The sequence below is a fragment of the Pogoniulus pusillus genome, chromosome 32 (assembly GCF_015220805.1).
Source record: "Pogoniulus pusillus isolate bPogPus1 chromosome 32, bPogPus1.pri, whole genome shotgun sequence".
Classification (NCBI taxonomy): domain Eukaryota; kingdom Metazoa; phylum Chordata; class Aves; order Piciformes; family Lybiidae; genus Pogoniulus; species Pogoniulus pusillus.
The window spans coordinates 2,380,968-2,400,472 of record NC_087295.1 but is presented as its reverse complement, the minus strand read 5'-3'; the positions used below and the strand labels follow the sequence as shown (position 1 = coordinate 2,400,472).

The following is a 19,505-nucleotide window of genomic DNA, read 5'->3' as shown; positions in this document are numbered from 1 at the left end:
ACTTGGCCTTGTTAAATCTCATCCCTTTGGCTTGTCTCTCTTGTTCCCTGCCTCCCTTGAACTGAAGAGCTTCTGCTAGATGTAGTATTCCAGATGTGCAGAGTAAAGGGAGAGAAGAACCTCCCTCAGCCTGCTGGTCCCACTCAGTGCACCCCAGGATACCCTTGGCTTCCCTGCCCATAAGAGCACACTGCTGGCTGATGGTAAGCCTGGTGTCCACCGGCACCCTGAGGTCCTAATTATAACTTTAATCTATTTGATCACATACTGTGATCCACAACTTCCCTGGAGATGTGCAAGGCCAGGTTGGATGAGGCCTTGAGCAGCCTGTTCTAGTGGGAGGTGTCCCTGCCACTGCCAGGGGAGTTGCAACTAGGTGATCTCTGAGGCCCATTCCAACCGAAACCATTGAATGACTCTGTGAATCTTTTCCTGTTTGTTATGTTCCAGACTTTGATTTAACAACAAATCTTCTTTGTGCAGCAGAAGTGACCTCTCTAACCATGTATACTGATTCTGCTCTCCTTTAGGGTCTTTATTATTCCTACTTCAAGATCATCATCGAGGCACCATCGTTTTGGAATGGAGTCTGGGCGATTATGAATGACAGACTAACTGAATATCCTTTAGTGATTAACACCTTACAGAGGTTCAATCTTTACCCAGAGGTGAGCCATGGTTTCTAAAAACCAACAGTTCCTGATAAATCTTGGAGTTCTTTAGGTCTGACTACAGGTGTGGAAGAATTGTTGCTCTGGAAAATGTGCTTGTGATGATACAATGATTGATGAAATGTTGCTTAAAGGTCTTGGTTTAGTTCTTGGTGTAAATGAGGAACTGATCAGTTCTCAGGCTTCATTGATCTCTAAGCAAATGTGAGAACCCACTTGGAGTACTGTGCCCCCAGCACAAGGAGGATGTGGGACTGTTAGAGCAAGTCCAGAGGAGGCCACCCAGCTGCTCAGAGGGCTGCAGTAGCTCTGCTATGAGGACAGGCTGAGAGAGTTTGGGCTCTTCAGCCTGGGGAAGAGAAGGGTTCAAGGAAACCTTATAGTGGCTTTCCAGTATCTGAAGTGGGCTACAGGAAGTCTGGGGTGGGACTACTGACAAGGTCTTGTAATGCCAGGAGGAGGAATGGGTTTGAACTGGCAGAGGGGAGATTAAAAGTGGATGTTAGGGAGAAGTTGTTTGCAGTGAGGGTGGTGAGACACTGGCACAGGTTGCCCAGGGAGGTTGTGGAGCACAGAAGCACCCAATGTGATTTTTGATCTTTGATCACATTGGGTGATTCTGTGCTCCATAACCTCCCTGGAGGTGTCCAGGACCAGATTGGATGAGTCCTCGAGCCACCTATTCTAGTGGGGGAGGTGTCCCTGCCTAAGGGAGGGGGTTGGAACTGGATAATCCTTGAGGTCCTTTCCAACCTAAACCATTCAATGATTCTATTCTATCATCTTAGTATTTCATGCCCTGGAGTTGCAATCCAGTTCTGTACTTCTTGTATTTTCACTTGCTGGCATTGTGTACTTGAGGAAATAGGACATCCACAGTGTCAGCAGTAAGTGACAATAATGCCTGCAGTGATACAGGTCCTGAGAAGTTCTATTGCTGTGCATTTTGTGTAGCACATCACAGTTCAGTGTGGGCCCTGGAATCTGTGAAAACAGTTTGCTTGTGTGTTGCAGAAGAAACTCCTCTGTGCGAGCCTGGCTGCTGCTGTTCTGTAGGTACTTAGTGTTAGGCTTGATTTAAATTCTATTCCTGCTCTGCTTTTTGTCACTAAAAAGAATCTAAGTACAGCAGTATTTGTTTTTCTGGAGTCCTGTGTGCAGTGCTGGAGCCCCCATCACAAGGAGGATATGGAACTGTTTGAGCCAGTCCAGAGGAGGCCACCAAGATGCTCAGAGAGCTGCAGCAGCTCTGCTGTGAGGGCAGGCTGAGAGAGTTGGGGCTCTGCAGCCTGGAGAAGAGAAGGGTTGGAGGAGACCTTATAGTGCCCTTCCAGTGTCTGAAGGGGGCCTATAGGAAAGCTGGGAGGGACTATTGACAAGGTCTTGTAATGGCAGGACAAGGAGGAATGGGTTTGAACTGGCAGAGGGGAGATTGGAACTGGATGTTAGGAAGAAGTTGTTTGCAGTGAGGGTGGTGAGACACTGGCACAGGTTGCCAGGGAGGTTGTGGATGACAGAAGCACAGAATGGGATCTTTGAATGGGATCTTTGATCCCATTCTGTGCTTCTGTCATCCACAACCTCCCTGGAGTTAAGACCAGTTTGGATGAGGTCTTGAGTGACCTGTTCTAGTAGGAGGCATCCCTGCCTATGCTCTGAGGGTTGGAACTGGATGAGCTTTGAGGTCCCTTCCAACCTAAACCATTCTATGATACATGAGCTTGCTCAGGATCTTATTTGAGCCTGACCTTGTGTATCTTCAAGATTTTGGTGGGTTTAGCTCTTGTTTAACTCAAAAGGGATTGCAGTTCATTTCTGGATATGCAGCATTAGGACTGCATATTTGAATGCCATAAAGTTGTTACCTTCAGATGAGAGAGACTTCACAGCCTGCCTTGCAGCTGGTCAAATGTACTTGCTCCTAGAGAATAACCCCAATCACCATGGCAGATGACTAAGGAAATGAGATGGTGACATCCAAATGGCTAATTGTGGCCATCCTTCTGGATGAACTTTAGGTAGAGAACCGTGCTAAACATGTTGGCTTTCAGAGTTCTCTGGGATTGTGCTGGTTCATACAACTTGGTGATAAGATTCATTGATCTTTCATGTGCCTGTGTGAGCATACAAAGCAGGCAAACAGCCTGCTCTGCTCTTTGCATTCCTTGATGCCTTCCTGTAAAGTGAGCTTTCAAAAAGTGTATTTCTTGAGTATTGTTTCCACTTAACTGCATCTGTAAAGCTGTCCATAGGTGCAGCTTGATATTTGAAGTCTTAATTGCATTTATGATTGCGGTGGGGGCTGGGTGGTGGCAAAATGCTTGTGGATATATTTGTTGGCAGTGGATTTTTTTTTTCCTTCCTGGTATTCAGCATCCAGGCTTGTTTTCTGAAAGTGTTTCATTTCCTGTTTGGCATTTTTAGGATCTTCACAGCTCTTTCAGCCCAACAGTAGCACCAAGGCTGGATTGTAATAAAAAGTGTTGCTTGTTTAGTGGATTTCAAACCTTAATTGCATCAAAACCAGCTTTGAAATCCAGTTACTAGACAAGATATTAGACACATGAAGTAGAGCAGTGTGCAGCCAGTTAGTATTGGATTAGGTGTTCAGAACCAGCTTTGAAATCCAGTTACTAAACAAGATATTAGACACATGAAGCAGAGCAGTGTGCAGCCAATGTGCAGCCAGTTAGTATTGGGGTAGGTGTTCAGAACCAGCTTTGAAATCCAGTTGGTAAACAAGATATTAGACACATGAAGTAGAGCAGTGTGCAGCCAGTTAGTATTGGGGTAGGTGTTCAGAACCAGCTTTGAAATCCAGTCACTAAACAAGATATTAGACACATGAAGTAGAGCAGTGTGCAGCCAGTTAGTATTGCAGTAGGTGTTCAGAACCAGCTTTGAAATCCAGTTGCTAGACAAGATATTAGACACATGAAGTAGAGCAGTGTGCAGCCAGTTAGTATTGGGGTAGGTATTCAGAACCAGCTTTGAAATCCAGTTGGTAAACAAGATATTAGACACATGAAGTAGAGCAGTGTGCAGCCAGTTAGTATTGGGGTGGGTGTTCAGAATCAGCTTTGAAATCCAGTCACTAAACAAGATATTAGACACATGAAGCAGAGCAGTGTGCAGCCAATGTGCAGCCAGTTAGTATTGGGGTAGGTGTTCAGAACCAGCTTTGAAATCCAGTTGCTAAACAAGATATTAGACACATGAAGCAGAGCAGTGTGCAGCCAATGTGCAGCCAGTTAGTATTGGGGTAGGTGTTCAGAACCAGCTTTGAAATCCAGTTGCTAAACAAGATATTAGACACATGAAGTAGAGCAGTGTGCAGCCAATGTGCAGCCAGTTAGTATTGGGGTAGGTGTTCAGAACCAGCTTTGAAATCCAGTTGCTAAACAAGATATTAGACACATGAAGTAGAGCAGTGTGCAGCCAGTTAGTATTGGGGTAGGTGTTCAGAACCAGCTTTGAAATCCAGTTGCTAAACAAGATATTAGACACATGAAGTAGAGCAGTGTGCAGCCAGTTAGTATTGGGGTAGGTGTTCAGAACCAGCTTTGAAATCCAGTTGCTAAACAAGATATTAGACACATGAAGCAGAGCAGTGTGCAGCCAATATGCAGCCAGTTAGTATTGGGGTAGGTGTTCAGAACCAGCTTTGAAATCCAGTTGCTAAACAAGATATTAGACACATGAAGTAGAGCAGTGTGCAGCCAGTTAGTATTGGGGTAGGTGTTCAGAACCAGCTTTGAAATCCAGTTGGTAAACAAGATATTAGACACATGAAGCAGAGCAGTGTGCAGCCAGTTAGTATTGGGGTAGGTATTCAGAACCAGCTTTGAAATCCAGTTGCTAAACAAGATATTAGACACATGAAGTAGAGCAGTGTGCAGCCAGTTAGTATTGGGGTAGGTGTTCAGAACCAGCTTTGAAATCCAGTTGCTAAACAAGATATTAGACACATGAAGCAGAGCAGTGTGCAGCCAATGTGCAGCCAGTTAGTATTGGGGTAGGTGTTCAGAACCAGCTTTGAAATCCAGTTGCTAAACAAGATATTAGACACATGAAGTAGAGCAGTGTGCAGCCAGTTAGTATTGGGGTAGGTGTTCAGAACCAGCTTTGAAATCCAGTTGGTAAACAAGATATTAGACACATGAAGTAGAGCAGTGTGCAGCCAATGTGCAGCCAGTTAGTATTGGGGTAGGTATTCAGAACCAGCTTTGAAATCCAGTTGGTAAACAAGATATTAGACACATGAAGTAGAGCAGTGTGCAGCCAGTTAGTATTGGGGTATATTCAGAACCAGCTTTGAAATCCAGTTACTAAACAAGATATTAGACACATGAAGCAGAGCAGTGTGCAGCCAGTTAGTATTGGGGTAGGTATTCAGAACCGGCTTTGAAATCCAGTTGCTAAACAAGATATTAGACACATGAAGTAGAGCAGTGTGCAGCCAATGTGCAGCCAGTTGTGTTGTGGTAGGTATTCAGAACCAGCTTTGAAATCCAGTTGCTAAAGAAGATATTAGACACATGAAGTAGAGCAGTGTGCAGCCAGTTAGTATTGGGGTAGGCATTCAGAACCTGCCTGGTTGTGTTCCTGCATGACCTAATCTTGGTGACCCTGCCCTGGCAGGGGTGTTGGACTAGATAATCTTTTGAGGTCCCTTCCAATCCCTAATGTTCTGTGGTTCAGGTCACTTTTTAGTCCTTAGTGTGTTTAGAAGTGGTTTCTAGGAGGATTTGCTCCATCACATCCAAGCTGTAACTGTCTTTGTTTCTTTTTAGGCTATCAGGTAGTGACAGGACTAGGGAGAATGGAGCAAAGCTGGAGATGGGGAGAATCAGACTGGATGTTAGGAAGAAGTTCTTCAGCATGAGGGTAATGAGAGCCTGGAATGGGTTGCCCAGGGAGGTGGTGGAAGCCTCATCCCTGGAGGTGTTTAAGGCCAGGCTGGATGAGACTCTGGGCAGTCTGATCAAGGGTAAGGTGTCCCTGCCCATGGCAGGGGCTTTGGAACTGGATGATCCTTATGGTCCCTTCCAACCCTGGCTGTTTCTGTTCTTTCCTGCCTTGCTGGGAGATAGAAGTGATGTAAAGTGTTTCACTAATTGTATGGAGGAAAAATAGAGGGCATCATCCTTCTTGTACATGTTTTCTGTGACACAGAGCTGAGACAGCTATTAGTGCAGTGGTGAGATGTATTTTCAGCCTGAGAACCCCTGGGTTATAACTTCCAAAGCAGCTCAAGTGGAATGGCTCCATTACTCATTTATGAACTCTGTAAGAGTCAGTTCTCTTCTGACAGAAGAGCTTGGTCATGTTGACTGGTGACTATGCTGTGAGATGAGTCCTCATTTTTCTGATGTCTGCTGTGTCAGGCACTGAGGTTTCATTTGGCTATCATATGTTAGAGCATTTAGGACCTTTGCATGGGAAATGGAAGCCCTGGAAGCCCTTTCTAACGCGTGCTTAAGTTTGAACCTGGCAAAGTTAGAATCATAGAATGGTTTAGATTGGAAGGGACCTCAGAGATCATCCAGTTCCAGTGCCCTGCCATAGGAAGGGACACCTCCCACTACACCAGGTCACTGAGGACCTCAGCCAGCCAGGTTCTGAACACCTCCAGGGAGGTTGTGGATGACAGAATCACAGAATGTGATGAAGATCACAAGGGCAGGAGCTTGCTGTCCTGGGGGCTGTAGTCTCTCCAGAAAGAGCAGAGAATGAGATGTTGAGGGCCTGCTTTCTGGAGAGGCAGCACACAAGAAGCAAGCTGGCAAAGTGGTTTTCTGGGCTTAGAGCACCCAGAGACACCACCCAGGTGGCAGTCAGGCTGAAAAAGCATCTATCAACCATGCTGCTGTGCAGCCCAAGAAAAGCTTCTTGTCCAGCTATCTCCTTTTTTGCAGTGACCTATCTTCCTCCTCTCCTGCATCCTCCACCCTGCCATGACTTAAATACATACACCTTGGTAACAGCTTTTCCTTCTCCACGTTTTCACTCTCTCCTCTTGGCCAGTCGAAGTTTTCCCTACTAGAACAGGCTCAGAAGAAACAATTTCCAAAGCAGGAGTATCCCAGTAGCCAAACAAAGAGCAATTGTTCTTTGTCTGCAATCTGCCAACACAATTCCCCAGCACTGGAGTTTGCTCTGTGTGGTGGCAATTTGCACCAGGTGCCCTTTGCTACCTGCTGAGTGCCTGGCAAGAGTTAAAATCTCTCCTGCTCTAGCTCCACAACCTGTGCCAGTGTCTCACCACCCTCACTGCAATGAACCCTTTCCTAACATCTAGTTTGAGTCTTCCCTCTTCCAGTTTAAACCCATTCCTCCTTGTCCTGTCATTACAAGATCATAGAATCAGCCAGGTTGGAAGAGACCTCCAAGCTCATCCAGTCCAATCTGTCACTCAGCTCTGTCCAATCAACTAGACCATGGCACTTAGTGCCTCATCCATGCTTTTGTCAGTAGTCCCTTCCTGTAGCCCCCTTCAGATATTGGAAGGCCACTATGAGGTCTCCTGGAAGCCTTCTCTTCCCCAGGCTGAAGACCCCCAACTCTTGTAGCCTGTCCTCATAGCAGAGCTGCTCCAGCACCTGAGTAAAACTCCCCTGGAGATTCGTTCCATTCATACTGTTGCCAGACAGAAGATAAAACAATTGGGTTTAATGGATTTAATTTGGCCAACTCTGCTGTGTCAACAAAAATCTGGGCTTTTTAATAGCTGGTTAATAAAAACTGGTTCAATGGAGAACTTTTCAAACCATCTTGAAATAGATAATTCTTGCAACCATTGCAGTTTGGTGCAGGAAATGATTTCTCTTCTGAAGCAGGCATCACTTGAGTCTGTGAATGAGTACTTGGTCTATGAATGAGTACTTGGTCTGTGTTGGATGCTCTTAGGAAATCATGGTCAGAAATGCTAAGCAGTTTGAGATGAATCCTGAGGTTAAAGAGAAACCCTGGATTAGGGCCAGTTGTCATGAGAGGTTACAATGGGCATTGAGTTAATGAACTTTCCAGACACTTGAAGCTCTCTCTGCTCTGCCCTGCTGAGGCCACATCTGGAATATTGTGTCCAGTTTTGGGGCCCTCAGTTCAAGAAGGGACCTCAGGGAGCTGCCTGAAAGAGTCCAGTGTAGAGCCACAGAAATGCTGAAGGGAGAAGATCTTTATGAGGAGGGACTGAGGGAGCTGGGGCTCTGCTGCTTGGAGAGGAGCAGCCTGAGGGCTGCCCTTAGGTTTATAGAGATGTGCAGGTGAGTGCCAGGAGGCTGGAGCCAGGCTCTGCTGGGTGATGCCCAGGGACCAGGGCAAGGGGTGGGAGTTGAGGTATAGGAAGTTCCATAGAAACATGGAGAAAAATATTTTCACTGTGAGGGTGACAGAACAGTGGAACAGTTGTCCAATGGCAGGACAAGGGGCAATGGAAGGGAGTTGAGGCATAGGAAGTTCCATGGAAACATGAGGAGGATTTTTTTCCCTGTGAGGATGTCAGAACCCTGGAACAGGCTGCCCAGGGGCGTTGTGGAATCTCTCTCTCTGTCTCTGGTTATATTGAAGACCCACCTGGCTGCATGCCTGTGTGACCTTCTCTGGGAAGGGGGCTTGGACTGAATGTCCTTTCCAACCTCTAACGTTCTGTGCTTCTGTGCAATCCTCTTTTCCACCCAGGTGGTCCTTGCCAGCTGGTACCGCACGTACACGGCCGTGATGGATTTCCTTGGTGTGCCCACAAAGACCTGTTGGACTGTAAACAGAGGAAAAGGGCTCAGCCCTGTTGAAAGCTGTGAGGGTGAGTTGTTTTCATCTGGTTTCTTCCTGGAAATGTGTCCTTGTGGCTTTATGTGTTTCAGAAGCAATGAATATACCTGTGACTGTCAGTGGCGTTGCTGCGTTCGGCTCAGCCTGTGCTTTTTGGGGACCTCACCATAAAATGAGAAGCATGGAGGGGAAAAAAAAAGAGGTGTTTTCAGGAGGAAAGGCTGAGAGCCCTGGGGCTGCTTAGTCAGCAGGGGAGAAGGCTGAGAGGGGATCTGAGCAATGTCTATCAGTAGCTGAGGGCTGGGGGGCAGAAAGGAAGGGACAGAGACAGCCTCTGCTCATTGTGCCCTGGCATGGGATAAGGGATGGAAACTGCAGCACAGGAAGTTCCACCTCAAGATGAGGAAGAACTTGTTGACTGTAAGGGTCCCAGAGCCCTGGCACAGGCTGCCCAGAGAGGTTGTGGAGTCTCCTCTGGAGCCTTTCCAGCCCTGTCTGGACGTGTTCCTGTGTGACCTGCGCTGGATTCTCTGTTGCTGCTCTGACAGGGGGGGTTTGGACTGGAAGCTCTCCAGAGGTCCCTTCCAACCTCTAAGATCCTGTGATCTGTGACTTTGTCACTGGCATTGCTGAGAGGTGTCTTCTTGTGACCTCCTGTTAACAATGTCACTCGTATACTTTCATTTTGATACCAAAGCTTGGATGATGCCACTTGCTTGGGGTCTTCCCCTGCATGTCAAGTGTTGTACAACAAAAGTGTCTTGCTGAGAAGTGTTCTTGAGATCACAGAATGTTAGGGGTTGGAACAGATCTCCAGAGGTCATCCAGTTCAACCCTCCCTGCCAGAGCAGGATCACCCAGGAACACATCCAGGTGGGGTTGGAAAGCCTCCAGAGAAGGAGAAACAACCTCTGTGGGCAGCCTGCTCCAGTGCTCTGTCACCTTCATTATACAGAAGTGTCTCCATGTGTTGAGGTGGAACCTGCTGTGCTCCATCTTGTCCCTGTTGTTCCTTGTCCTGTCACTGGACACCACCAGACAGAGCCTGACACCTTCATCTTTACACCCACCTCTCATATTTGTACCTGTTGATCAGATCTCCTCTCAGCCTTCTCATCTCAAGACTGAACAGCCCCAGGGCTCTCAATCTTTCTTCACAGCCAAGATGCTCAAGCTCCCCAGTAGCTCTCTGCTGGACTCTCCAGCAGGTCCTTGTCTCTCTTGACCTGGGGGCCCCAAAACTGGACACAGTACTCTGAGTGTGGTCTCACCAGGGCAGAGTAGAAAGGGAGAAGAACCTCCCTAGCCCTGCTGGCCACACTTTCCTCGATGCACCCCAGGCTACCATTAGTCCTCTTGGCCACAAGGGCACATTGCTGCCCAGTAGGACTCCCAGTTTTTTTTGCCATGGAGCTGCTGAATGCTAGGTGGGAGCTTGTTTCATTTTATCACTTCAGATGCCTTGGTGTGATGCCAAGTTGGTGTTTCTCCTTTGCACAAAGGTTATGAGAACTTTGCCCAGTGATTGACTTCCTCTAATTTTGCCAGCCCAAATAACCTGCAAAAAACTTCTGTTTTCTACAAACCAAGCTAATAAAAACATCAGCTCCTGAGACTACTATGCTTGATGAGAGCATCATCCTCCTCATCCTCCTTTACAGAAGTGCCATGGTGCATTTTCAGCACTGATGAAAAATCATTTCTGCATAGGCAGCAGCGAGGCTTTGCTACCTCCTTTGTGATCAATGAAGCTTCTTATGCTGTTGTGCTGACTTGATGAGGGGCAGGCAGCTCTAAACAGCTCCTGGGAAGCGTGAGCACAGAGGTGTCTGTGATGAGTGCATTGATAGAGTTGTGTTATTGGATAAGCCCTGGGCTGTTAATGAAACAGAGCAAGCAAAGAGCATCGCCTGGGATCTGTTTAAAGATGGATTTACTCCTGCAGGAGGTGGCAAGTGACAGCATAAGGAGTACAAACCTGTTCAAACACCCTGTGATGGCAAAACACAGTCTGTAGAGAATGCTCTTTTGCCTTTGTGCATTGCAGGCTTCTGCTTTACAGTTCAGGCTTCCCTCGCTGCTCGCTCTCTTGCTGACTCCTCCAATGCTGTGTCCACTCTTCCTCTTTTTTTCCCCCCTTCCTTTTATCCTTCTGCTTTTTTTTTTCTCATAGTTTCTTCTTTTTCTTCCTTTTTTTTCTTCTGTCTTTTCCTTTTTCTTTTTTCTTCACTTTTTGTTTTTCTTGTCTTTCTATCTTCTCCTTTTTCCTCCTTTTTTATTCACTTTTTTCTTTTAATTCACTTTTTTCTCTCCTCTTTTTTCCTTCTTTTTTCTTCACTTTTTGCTGTTGTCTTTCTTTTTATCTTTTTTCTTCCTTTCCTTCTTTTTCTTTACTTTTTTTTTGTTTTTCTTTTATCATCTTTTTTCTCCTCTTCTTTCCTTCTTTTTTCCTTCACTTTTTGTTGTTGTCTTTCTTTTTATCTTTATTCTTCTTCTTTTTTCTTCACTTTTTGTTTTTATTTTCTTTCTTTTTCTTCTCCTTTTTCCTCCTTTTTTGTTCACTTTATTACTTTGTTTTTCTTTTTATCATCTTTTTTCTTCTTTTCTTCCTTCTTTTTTCTTTTTGTTTTTCTTCTCTTTTTTCCTCCTTTTTTCTTCACTTTATTATTTTGTTTTTCTTTTTATCATCTTTTTTCTTCTTTTTACCTTCTTTTTTCTCCACTTTTTCATTTTCTTCTCTTTTTTGCTCCTTTTTTCTTCACTTTATTTCTTTGTTTTTCTCATCTTTTTTCTCTCTTTCTTCTTTTTTCTTCACTTTTTGTTTTTCTTGTCTTCCTATTGATCTTTTTTCTTCTCTTTTCCTTCAATTTTCTTCTTTTTTGTTTTTCTTGTCATTCTTTTATCTTCCTTTTTCTTCTTTTCCCTCCTTTTTTTCACGATTTTGTTTTTCTTCTCTTCCTTTGATCTTTTTTCTTCTTTTCCCTCCTTTTTTTCACTATTTTGTTTTTCTTGTCTTCCTTTGATCTTTTTTCTTCTTTTCCCTACTTTTTTTCACTATTTTGCTTTTCTTGTCTTCATATTGATCTTTTTTCTTCTCTTTTCCTTCAGTTTTCTTCACTATTTTGTTTTCCTTGTCTTCCTTTTTATCTTCTTTTCTCTTTTCTTTCCCTCTCCTTTTTTCTTCACTATTTTGTTTTTTCTTGTCTTCCTTTTATCTTCTTTTTTCTTCTCTTTTTCCCTGCTTTTTTCTTCACTGTTTTGTTTTCCTTGTCTTCCTTTTTATCTTCTTTTTTCTTCTTTCTTTTCTTTCTTTCCCCCCCCACCCCCTCCTCCTCCTCCTCTCTCCTCCTTTCCCCCACCTCAGCAGTGCACTTTCCCGGTGGAATCTCCACACTACTCCTGGTGACATTTACTTCTGTCACTTTCTGTGGATGCATGGAGACCTTCTGCTGTATTCTGCTGCTTGTGTGATGCTGTGTGAGCAATGATATCCCCCTCCTGGCTTAGCCAACGTGTCTGAACTGTTTGTTTGGCAGGTTTGGGAGACCCTGCTTCCTTCTATGTTGCTGTGATCTTTCTTCTGAATGGATTCATGATGTCACTGTTCTTCATCTATGGTACATACCTCAGGTAAGGCAGTTGAGATTGAGCTACCAACTGTCAGATTTTAGACACAATTTGGGCAGGTGAATGCTAAATGATTGTGTTTTTAATGGGGTATTGCTTAGTTGTTTGTACAGTACTAGAGCCATTCATTACATGCACATTGCCACCAAAAATTGCTGGGATAGAGAAGGGTTTTTTTGCTTGAAATAAAGGATGGTGGTGAAAAAAGTTGCAGCCTGCATCAGTGAAGTGGGATCTCATTGATGCTGATGGGTACTGGGTAAAACTGCAATGCTGGACAGATTTTTAATGGCTTTTGATGGTTTTCTCCCTCTTAAAATTGTCACTGGAACTCATTTTTAATCAGAGTTTGAATGATGGCAACCTTTGAACCAAGACTGGAGTTTCTCCAGTGCTTCACCTCAAGTCATACTGCACATCTTTCAATTTCAACCTCATTGAAACTGATTGGAGCTGCTCTACTGTGAGGATAGGCTGAGGGAGTTGGAGGTGTGCAGTCTGGAGAAGAGAAGGCTCTGGGAGGATCTTAGAGCTGCCTGAAGAGATCCTACAGGAAGGCTGCAGGGGACTTTTCCTGTGGGTGTCTGGAGACAGGCCAAGGGGGAATGGTTGGAAGGTGAGGCAGAGCAAGGTTAGATTGGAGCTGAGGAGGAAGTTCTCCAGCCTGAGGGTGGTGAGACTATAGGCTGCCCAGGAAGGTTGTGAATGCCTTCTCCCTGAAGATGTTGAAGGCCAGATTGGACGAAGCCTTGAGTGGCTGAGTCTAGTTAAGAGGTGTCTTTGCCCATGGTGGGGAGGTTGGAGTAGATGAGCTCTGAGCTCCCTTCCAACCTAAGCCATTCTAGACTTCACTTCCCTTTTCCAATGAATTTCTGCTCTCAGTAACTCTCCTCAGATTTCAGGAACTGTGATACACTGTCACACAAAAACAGACTCCACATTCAGCAGTAAACCAGAAGGGGAAATACTTTTCTGTTTACCTCTGTTTTGTTTTGTCAGCTTTCCCAATAAGCCAAAGGCTGCTACATTTCCCTCTGGGAGATGTGATTGTTTTCTCCCCTCACATTCTGCTTTCACTACTTGTGCATCTTTTCCTGCTTTCTCTGATTTGGATGAGGAACAGTGCAGGCAAGAGGCTGACAGTGAAAAAAGGAAGCTGCCTGCTGCAACTGTTAGATGTTTAGAGCTTAAACCTATGTAGTTTGATTTCTTAGCACAGGAAAGAAAGGTCTCAGGTTTTGAGGGAAGTAAAGAAACTTTGAGTATTTGTATCATTAATTTGGCTGCCTTCTCTTAAGAGCAGTGTATGGAAACCCACAATTTATATGCTGATGTCACTTAAAAACCAGGAAGATCTCAATGTCTCAGGCTTGGGCTGTCTTGAGCATCTGAGGTTTGCTTGGTTATTTGTAAAGCATCTTAACAGCTGGCAGGAACTTTTGTTTAGCAGCAAAAATGGAGGATCCCATCATTTATAGCCATAGGATGTTTGTGTGCACAAAACATGTGCTTTGCTTGTGTCCCAGGACAGGAGTGCTTTGATTACACCACAGGACAGGAATGCAAATTTAGTGAGCACATTTAGGCAAGCTATTGTGGGGTTTTTTGGGCATGGGATCAGTGCTGGGCCCAGTCCTGTTCAATATCTTTATTGATGATCTGGAGCAATCTGGAGCAGGGAATTGAATCCAGCATCAGTAAGTTTGCAGATGCCACCAAGCTAGGAGCAGCTGTGGAGCTGTTGGAGGGTAGGAGAGCCCTGCAGAGGGACCTGGCCAGGCTGCATGGGTGGGCAGAGGCCAATGGAATGAGATTGAACTGCTCAGGCCACACCTTGAGTGCTGTGTCCAGTTCTGGGCTCCTCCATTCAGAGAGATGTTGAGGTGCTGGAAGGTGTCCACAGGAGGGCGCCAAAGCTGTGGAGGGGCCTGGAGCAGAGCCCTGTGAGGAGAGGCTGAGGGAGCTGGGGGGGTGCAGCCTGCAGCAGAGGAGGCTCAGGGCAGAGCTCATTGCTGCCTGCAGCTGCCTGAAGGGAGGCTGTAGCCAGGTGGGGTTGGGCTCTTCTGCCAGGCACCCAGCAACAGAACAAGGGGACACAGTGTGAAGCTGTGCCAGGGGAGGTCTAGTCTGGATGTGAGGAGGAAGTTGTTGGCAGAGAGAGTGATTGGCATTGGAATGGGCTGCCCAGGGAGGTGGTGGAGTGGCTGTGGCTGGAGGTGTTGAAGCCAAGCCTGGCTGGGGCACTTAGTGCCATGGTCTGGTTGGTTGGCCAGGGCTGGGTGCTAGGTTGGGCTGGCTGAGCTTGGAGCTCTCTTCCAACCTGCTTGATTCTGTGATCTTTTGTTGTTTAGTGTTGACTCCATGGTACTGATTATTCAATAGGTAAATTTGATCTTGATGTCAATGGAATTTTTCATGTCAACATCACAGTAAGGAAATAAAAACAAGAACTAAATTGTGTATTTTATTCACTATTGCATGGCTTAAGTTCTAAATATGTTCATAGAATCACCCAGGTTGGAAGAGATCTCCAAAATCCTCCAGCCCAACCTAGCACCCAGTCCTCAGGTGATGTTTACAGATGTTTTCTGAGTGCTCCTGATTTGATTACCCTAATGTGTGGTAGACCAAAATTCCCAAGTGGGTGATTGAGCATGCAAATCCTGAAGTGATTTGCTCAACATCTTAGGGGAGAACTACTCCATTTATATTGCCTGGTGTTTAAAATAGAAGAAAGAAGGGGGAGGGGGAAGGCAGGATATTTAAAGATATATATATATATATATATAAGATAAAGGTTTGTCAGTTTTCCAAGCCAAGCTATGGGTACAGCAGATGAAGCACCAGATGCAAGCCAAAGCTTTTGAGTTATCCAAGTTTATTTCTGTTAAGATTTGGTGCTCTGCAGGAAGGAGCTGATAGATGAAGAGTGCTCTGCTCTGAAATAAACACTGACTGGCATTTTGTTCTTGTGTGCACGCTGCTGCTTGAAAGCCTTCCCCACCTCCTCCCTCCATAAACAGCTGCACATTAGTGCTGCTTTCCATTTGCTATCTCTTCTTAAGCAGCACTTGACGGTTCTGAGACTTTTCTTGTGCCTCTTTGTCTTGTTCTTTTCACAGTGGGAGTCGTCTAGGAGGCCTTGTTACTGTGATGTGTTTCTTTTTCAACCACGGAGAGGTAGGTCACCATCCCCAACCACCACCCCACCCACACACACACCTTTTGCTTTAATGGAATGAGCATCAGCTTAAAAATAGTTCAGTTGCTTATCTGTTGGATGAATTTAAAGGGAATAAGATGGTGGTTGAGCACTGGAACAGGTTGCCCAGAGAGGTAGTTGAGGCACCATCCCTGGAGATATTCAAGGTGAGGCTCAACAGGGCTCTGGGTGAACCTGGTTGAGTTGAAGATGTCCTTGCTGACTGCAGAAGGGGTTGGGCAGGATGACCTTCAGAGGTCCCTTCCAACCCAAACCATTCTATGATTCTAAGATGTTATTGAAAGCAAATTGCTGTCTACAATCATCTGAAGAAAGGCTGTAGCCAGGTGGGGTTGGTTTCTTCTCCCAGGCAACGAGCAACAGAACAAGGGGACAGAGTCTCAAGCTGTGCCAGGGGAGGTCTAGGCTGGATGTTAGGAGGAAGTTGTTGTCAGAGAGAGTGATTGGCATTGGAATGTGCTGCCCAGGGAGGTGGTGGAGTGGCTGTGCCTGGAGGTGTTGAAGCCAAGCCTGGCTGGGGCACTTAGTGCCATGGTCTGGTTGCTTGGCCAGGGCTGGGTGCTAGGTTGGGCTGGCTGAGCTTGGAGCTCTCTTCCAGCCTGCTTGATTCTATAGGCTGTGACTTGAAAGTGTGTAACAGTCCAATGTGTCACCTTAAGAGTTAAAAAAAGAAACAAAGCAAAAACAGAGGGGGAAAAAAAACCCAAACCAAAAAGCTACAAAAACCCTGCCCCAAACCAAGCAGAAGTATGAAGTGGTCCTGACACTGCAATCTTAGTGGCACAATGACTTAAACTTTCAGGTATCTAAATGTTCTCTTTACCCATTCCAGCTATACCTGAGCTGCTTGTAGCTGTGAACAAGCTGCAAAAAACCAAAAGGCTTCTATGCTAAACTTGTTTAATTAGCTGCATTGCAATAAAAGAAGAACACAAACCAAAAGCAATTGTCACTGAGAGCATCTCCCTGTGTCTCCAGCTGCAGAGAGAATGCTCTCAGAGGCCTGTAGTGATAGGACGAGGGGCAGTGGTGTGAAAAGAAGAGGAGGTTTAGATTGGATGTTAGGAGTAAGTTCTTTAGTGTGAGGGTGCTGGAGGATTTTTCCCTGTGTTCATGTGCAGCCTTTTGTCCTCCAGCTTGGTCTTGTTGTTCTTTGTCCTATCGTTGGCCATCCCTGAGCAGAGCCTGGCTCTGTCCTCCCGATGCTGCCCTGCACATCTTTAGTAACATGAATGAAGGCAGCCCTCAGGCTCCCCTGTTCCAAGCCTGAGAGCCTCAGCTCCCTCAGCCTGCCCTCAGCAAGGAGATATTCCACTGCCTTCAGCCCATTTGTGGCTCTGTGCTGGACTCTTTCAAGCAGGTCTTTGGGGCTCTTGAACTGAGTGGCCCAGACCTGGACACAGTATTCCAGATGCGGACTCGCCAAGGCAGAGTAGAGGAGGAGGAGGAGAACCTCTCTTGGTCTACTGACCTTGGCCACAAGGGCACGTTGCTGGCTTGTGGTGATCCTGTTGTCCCCCAGAACCAGCTCCCTAAGTGCTGTGCAAGTACTGGCATCTCAGATCTAATGCTGTGTGCAAAGTGCTTTCCCTCTGGCACTAAGCTGATGATCCCAGGGCAGTATGTTCTCATTTGTGCTGTGCTCCTGCCCCGGTGTTCGAATGATTTCAAGCTCAAGACAGATCCTGTGTATTTATACCTGCAGCTAAGTTAGTTTACAGCCTTGATAAATCATCCACAGCTGGTTACATTTCCTGTTGCATCCTAAATGTAGTAAAAAGCAGCTTGGGCTACATGAGTCAATCCACTTTGAAGGTAATGCTTCCTTTTTACGGTGGATGCATTCATCATTTCTTTCCCTGTCTTTATCTCTTCCAAGTATCAAAAAAAAAAGGTCCAATGAATCAAGTGCTGCTGTAAAAAGTCTGGGGGGGGGGGGGGAAAATCATCCAGAAGCCTACCTTGCTGTGGAGAAATCATATTTATAGCTAATAAAAGTAACTTGGACTAAACTAATCACATCTGTGCAGTCAGCTGAAGACAACACATTAGTGTGTGTATATATTTCTGAAGGGCTTAGTGGTAATCAAGGTGCAGCTTTGCCAGAGAGTGCTTTTAGACAGCAAGGCCTGGGTTTGATTTATGTGCTGGGATTCTGTGCTTTGCAGTTCTTTTCTGCTATTCCCATACATTTATTTCACACTGCATGGTTAATGAGCTCGTGAAATAGCGAGGCAAGAAGCAAGGACTTGTGTAATGTGAATTCTGGTGGCTTCTCTGATGGAACAGGACTTGGGTGAGGTTGATTCTATCTCCTTTGATAAAACAGCACTTCAGAAATGGTGTGAAGACTATAGGAAGCAAAGGAGAAGGAACATCCTAGCATCAGCACCCTGTGATCTTGTCACAGGTTCATTAGGGTCCACCTTAAGGTGACCTGACCTGTGTTTTTGTCCTGGATCTGTAAAGACCTCCTAAGCTGTAGTGCAAATCTATTGGTAGCCACTTTGAACCCTTTCTTTTTTCACAGGATATTAGTGGTTGGAAGGGACCCAAGGAGATGATCAAGTCCTGCCAGAGCAGGGCCACACAGTCTAGAACAGATCACAGAGCAACACATCCAGACAGGCCTTGAAAATCTCCACAACCAACCTGGGCAGCCTGTTCCAGTGCTCTGGAACCCTTACAGGCAAGAAGTTCCCCCTTGTGTTGAGCTGGAATCTCCTGTGCTGCAGCTCTTTGTCTTATCCCAGGGAGCAAATGAGCAGAGCCTGTCCCCAACTCCTGACCCCCAGCCCTCAGATGTTTATAAACACTGATTCAATCCCCTCTCAGTCTTCTCTTCTCCAGACTAAGCAGCCCCAGGTCCCTCAGCCTCTCCTCACCAGGCAGTGCACCAGTCCCCTCATCATCCTCATAGCCCTCTCCTGGACTCTCTCCAGCAGATCCCTGTCCCTCTTCAGTTGGGGAGCCCAAAATGAAGGCAGTACTGAAGATGAGGTCTCACCAGGGCAGAGCAGAAGAGGAGGAGAACCTCCCTTGATCTGCTGGCCACACTCTGCTTAATACACCCCAGGATCCCATTGGCCTTCTTGGCCCCCAGGGTACATTGCTGTGCCATGGATGTTCTCCACCAGCACTCCCAGGTCCCTCTCCACAGGGCTGCTCTCCAGCAGTCACCTCCCAGCCTGTACTGGTGCAGTTTATTCTTCCTCCCCAGGTGCAACTTGTCCTTGTTGACCCTCCTTTGGTTCCTCTGTGCCCAGCTCACTCTGTCCAGGTCTCAGTGGAACGAGAGTGTGTGTAGAAGTTGTCCTGTAAAGTTGGAATCATTTTTTGGTGGTCAGTGCCATCTGACTGTAAATAGTGGAGGTAACATCCAGCTGAGCCACTTGACACAGATCCCAGGCATTTGAGGAAGGAGCTGTTCAGTTGACCACCTTGCATCACGCTCTGCTTGGCTGGATTTAAAGGTGAAATACACAAGTTGGTGTAAGCTCTTAACTTCAGGCAGCTCCATGGAGGAAGACCTTGGAGTGCTTGTGGGCAACAAGTTCTCCATGGGACAGCCATAGAACCACAGAATGTTAGGGGTTGGAAGGGACTTTGAAAGATCATCTAGTCCAACTCCCCTGCCAGAGTAGGATCCTGTGTGAGCAGGGCACACAGGAACTCATCCAGGTGAGCTTTGAGTGTTTCCAGAGAAGGGGCAGCCTGTTCCAGTGATCTGTCATCCTCACATTGAAATTTATCTACTTCTCCTAACAATTTATTTTGTCTCTATTGCTGCACTCAGAAAAGCTGCTTCTGACATTCATTCTTTTGAGAGCTACAAACAATTCCCCAAGTCCCAGCCTAAATCAGTTCATGCTTTCCTTATTTGCAATTGGGTCAGATCCCATTTAGCCTAAATGTTTTATTTTCTCTTGATCTTATGTCCCTTGTAGGCTTTGGTTGCATCTTGTCTTAATTTCATCCCTTACATTTATAAACACCAAACTCTTCCCATTTCCTCTTATATGACAGATGCTCAATTCTCTGTTGGCCAGTGGCATTCTTCTTTACCAGCTCAGGGTTCATCAAGAAAAGTGTAGCCAGCAGGTCTGGGGAGGTTCTCCTTACCATCTACTCTGCCCTAGTGGAATCACACCTGGAATACTGGGTCCCAAATTGGAGAGGCAGGGATCTCCTGTGAAGCTGACCCTGCCTCCCCC

The 19,505-nt window shown here is 45.9% G+C and overlaps 1 protein-coding gene across 1 annotated transcript in view; it reads left to right on the top strand.

Annotated features, from left to right (window-relative positions):
• Window positions 1-19,505, top strand: part of DPY19L1 (dpy-19 like C-mannosyltransferase 1) — a 62,575-nt gene that overhangs the window by 12,534 nt on the left and 30,536 nt on the right. Inside the window, exons 5-8 of the mRNA XM_064169943.1 lie at window positions 531-668; window positions 8,352-8,472; window positions 11,978-12,071; window positions 15,191-15,248. Of these exons, the coding sequence (XP_064026013.1) occupies window positions 531-668; window positions 8,352-8,472; window positions 11,978-12,071; window positions 15,191-15,248 (411 nt within the window). The remainder of the gene's footprint in view (window positions 1-530; window positions 669-8,351; window positions 8,473-11,977; window positions 12,072-15,190; window positions 15,249-19,505) is intronic.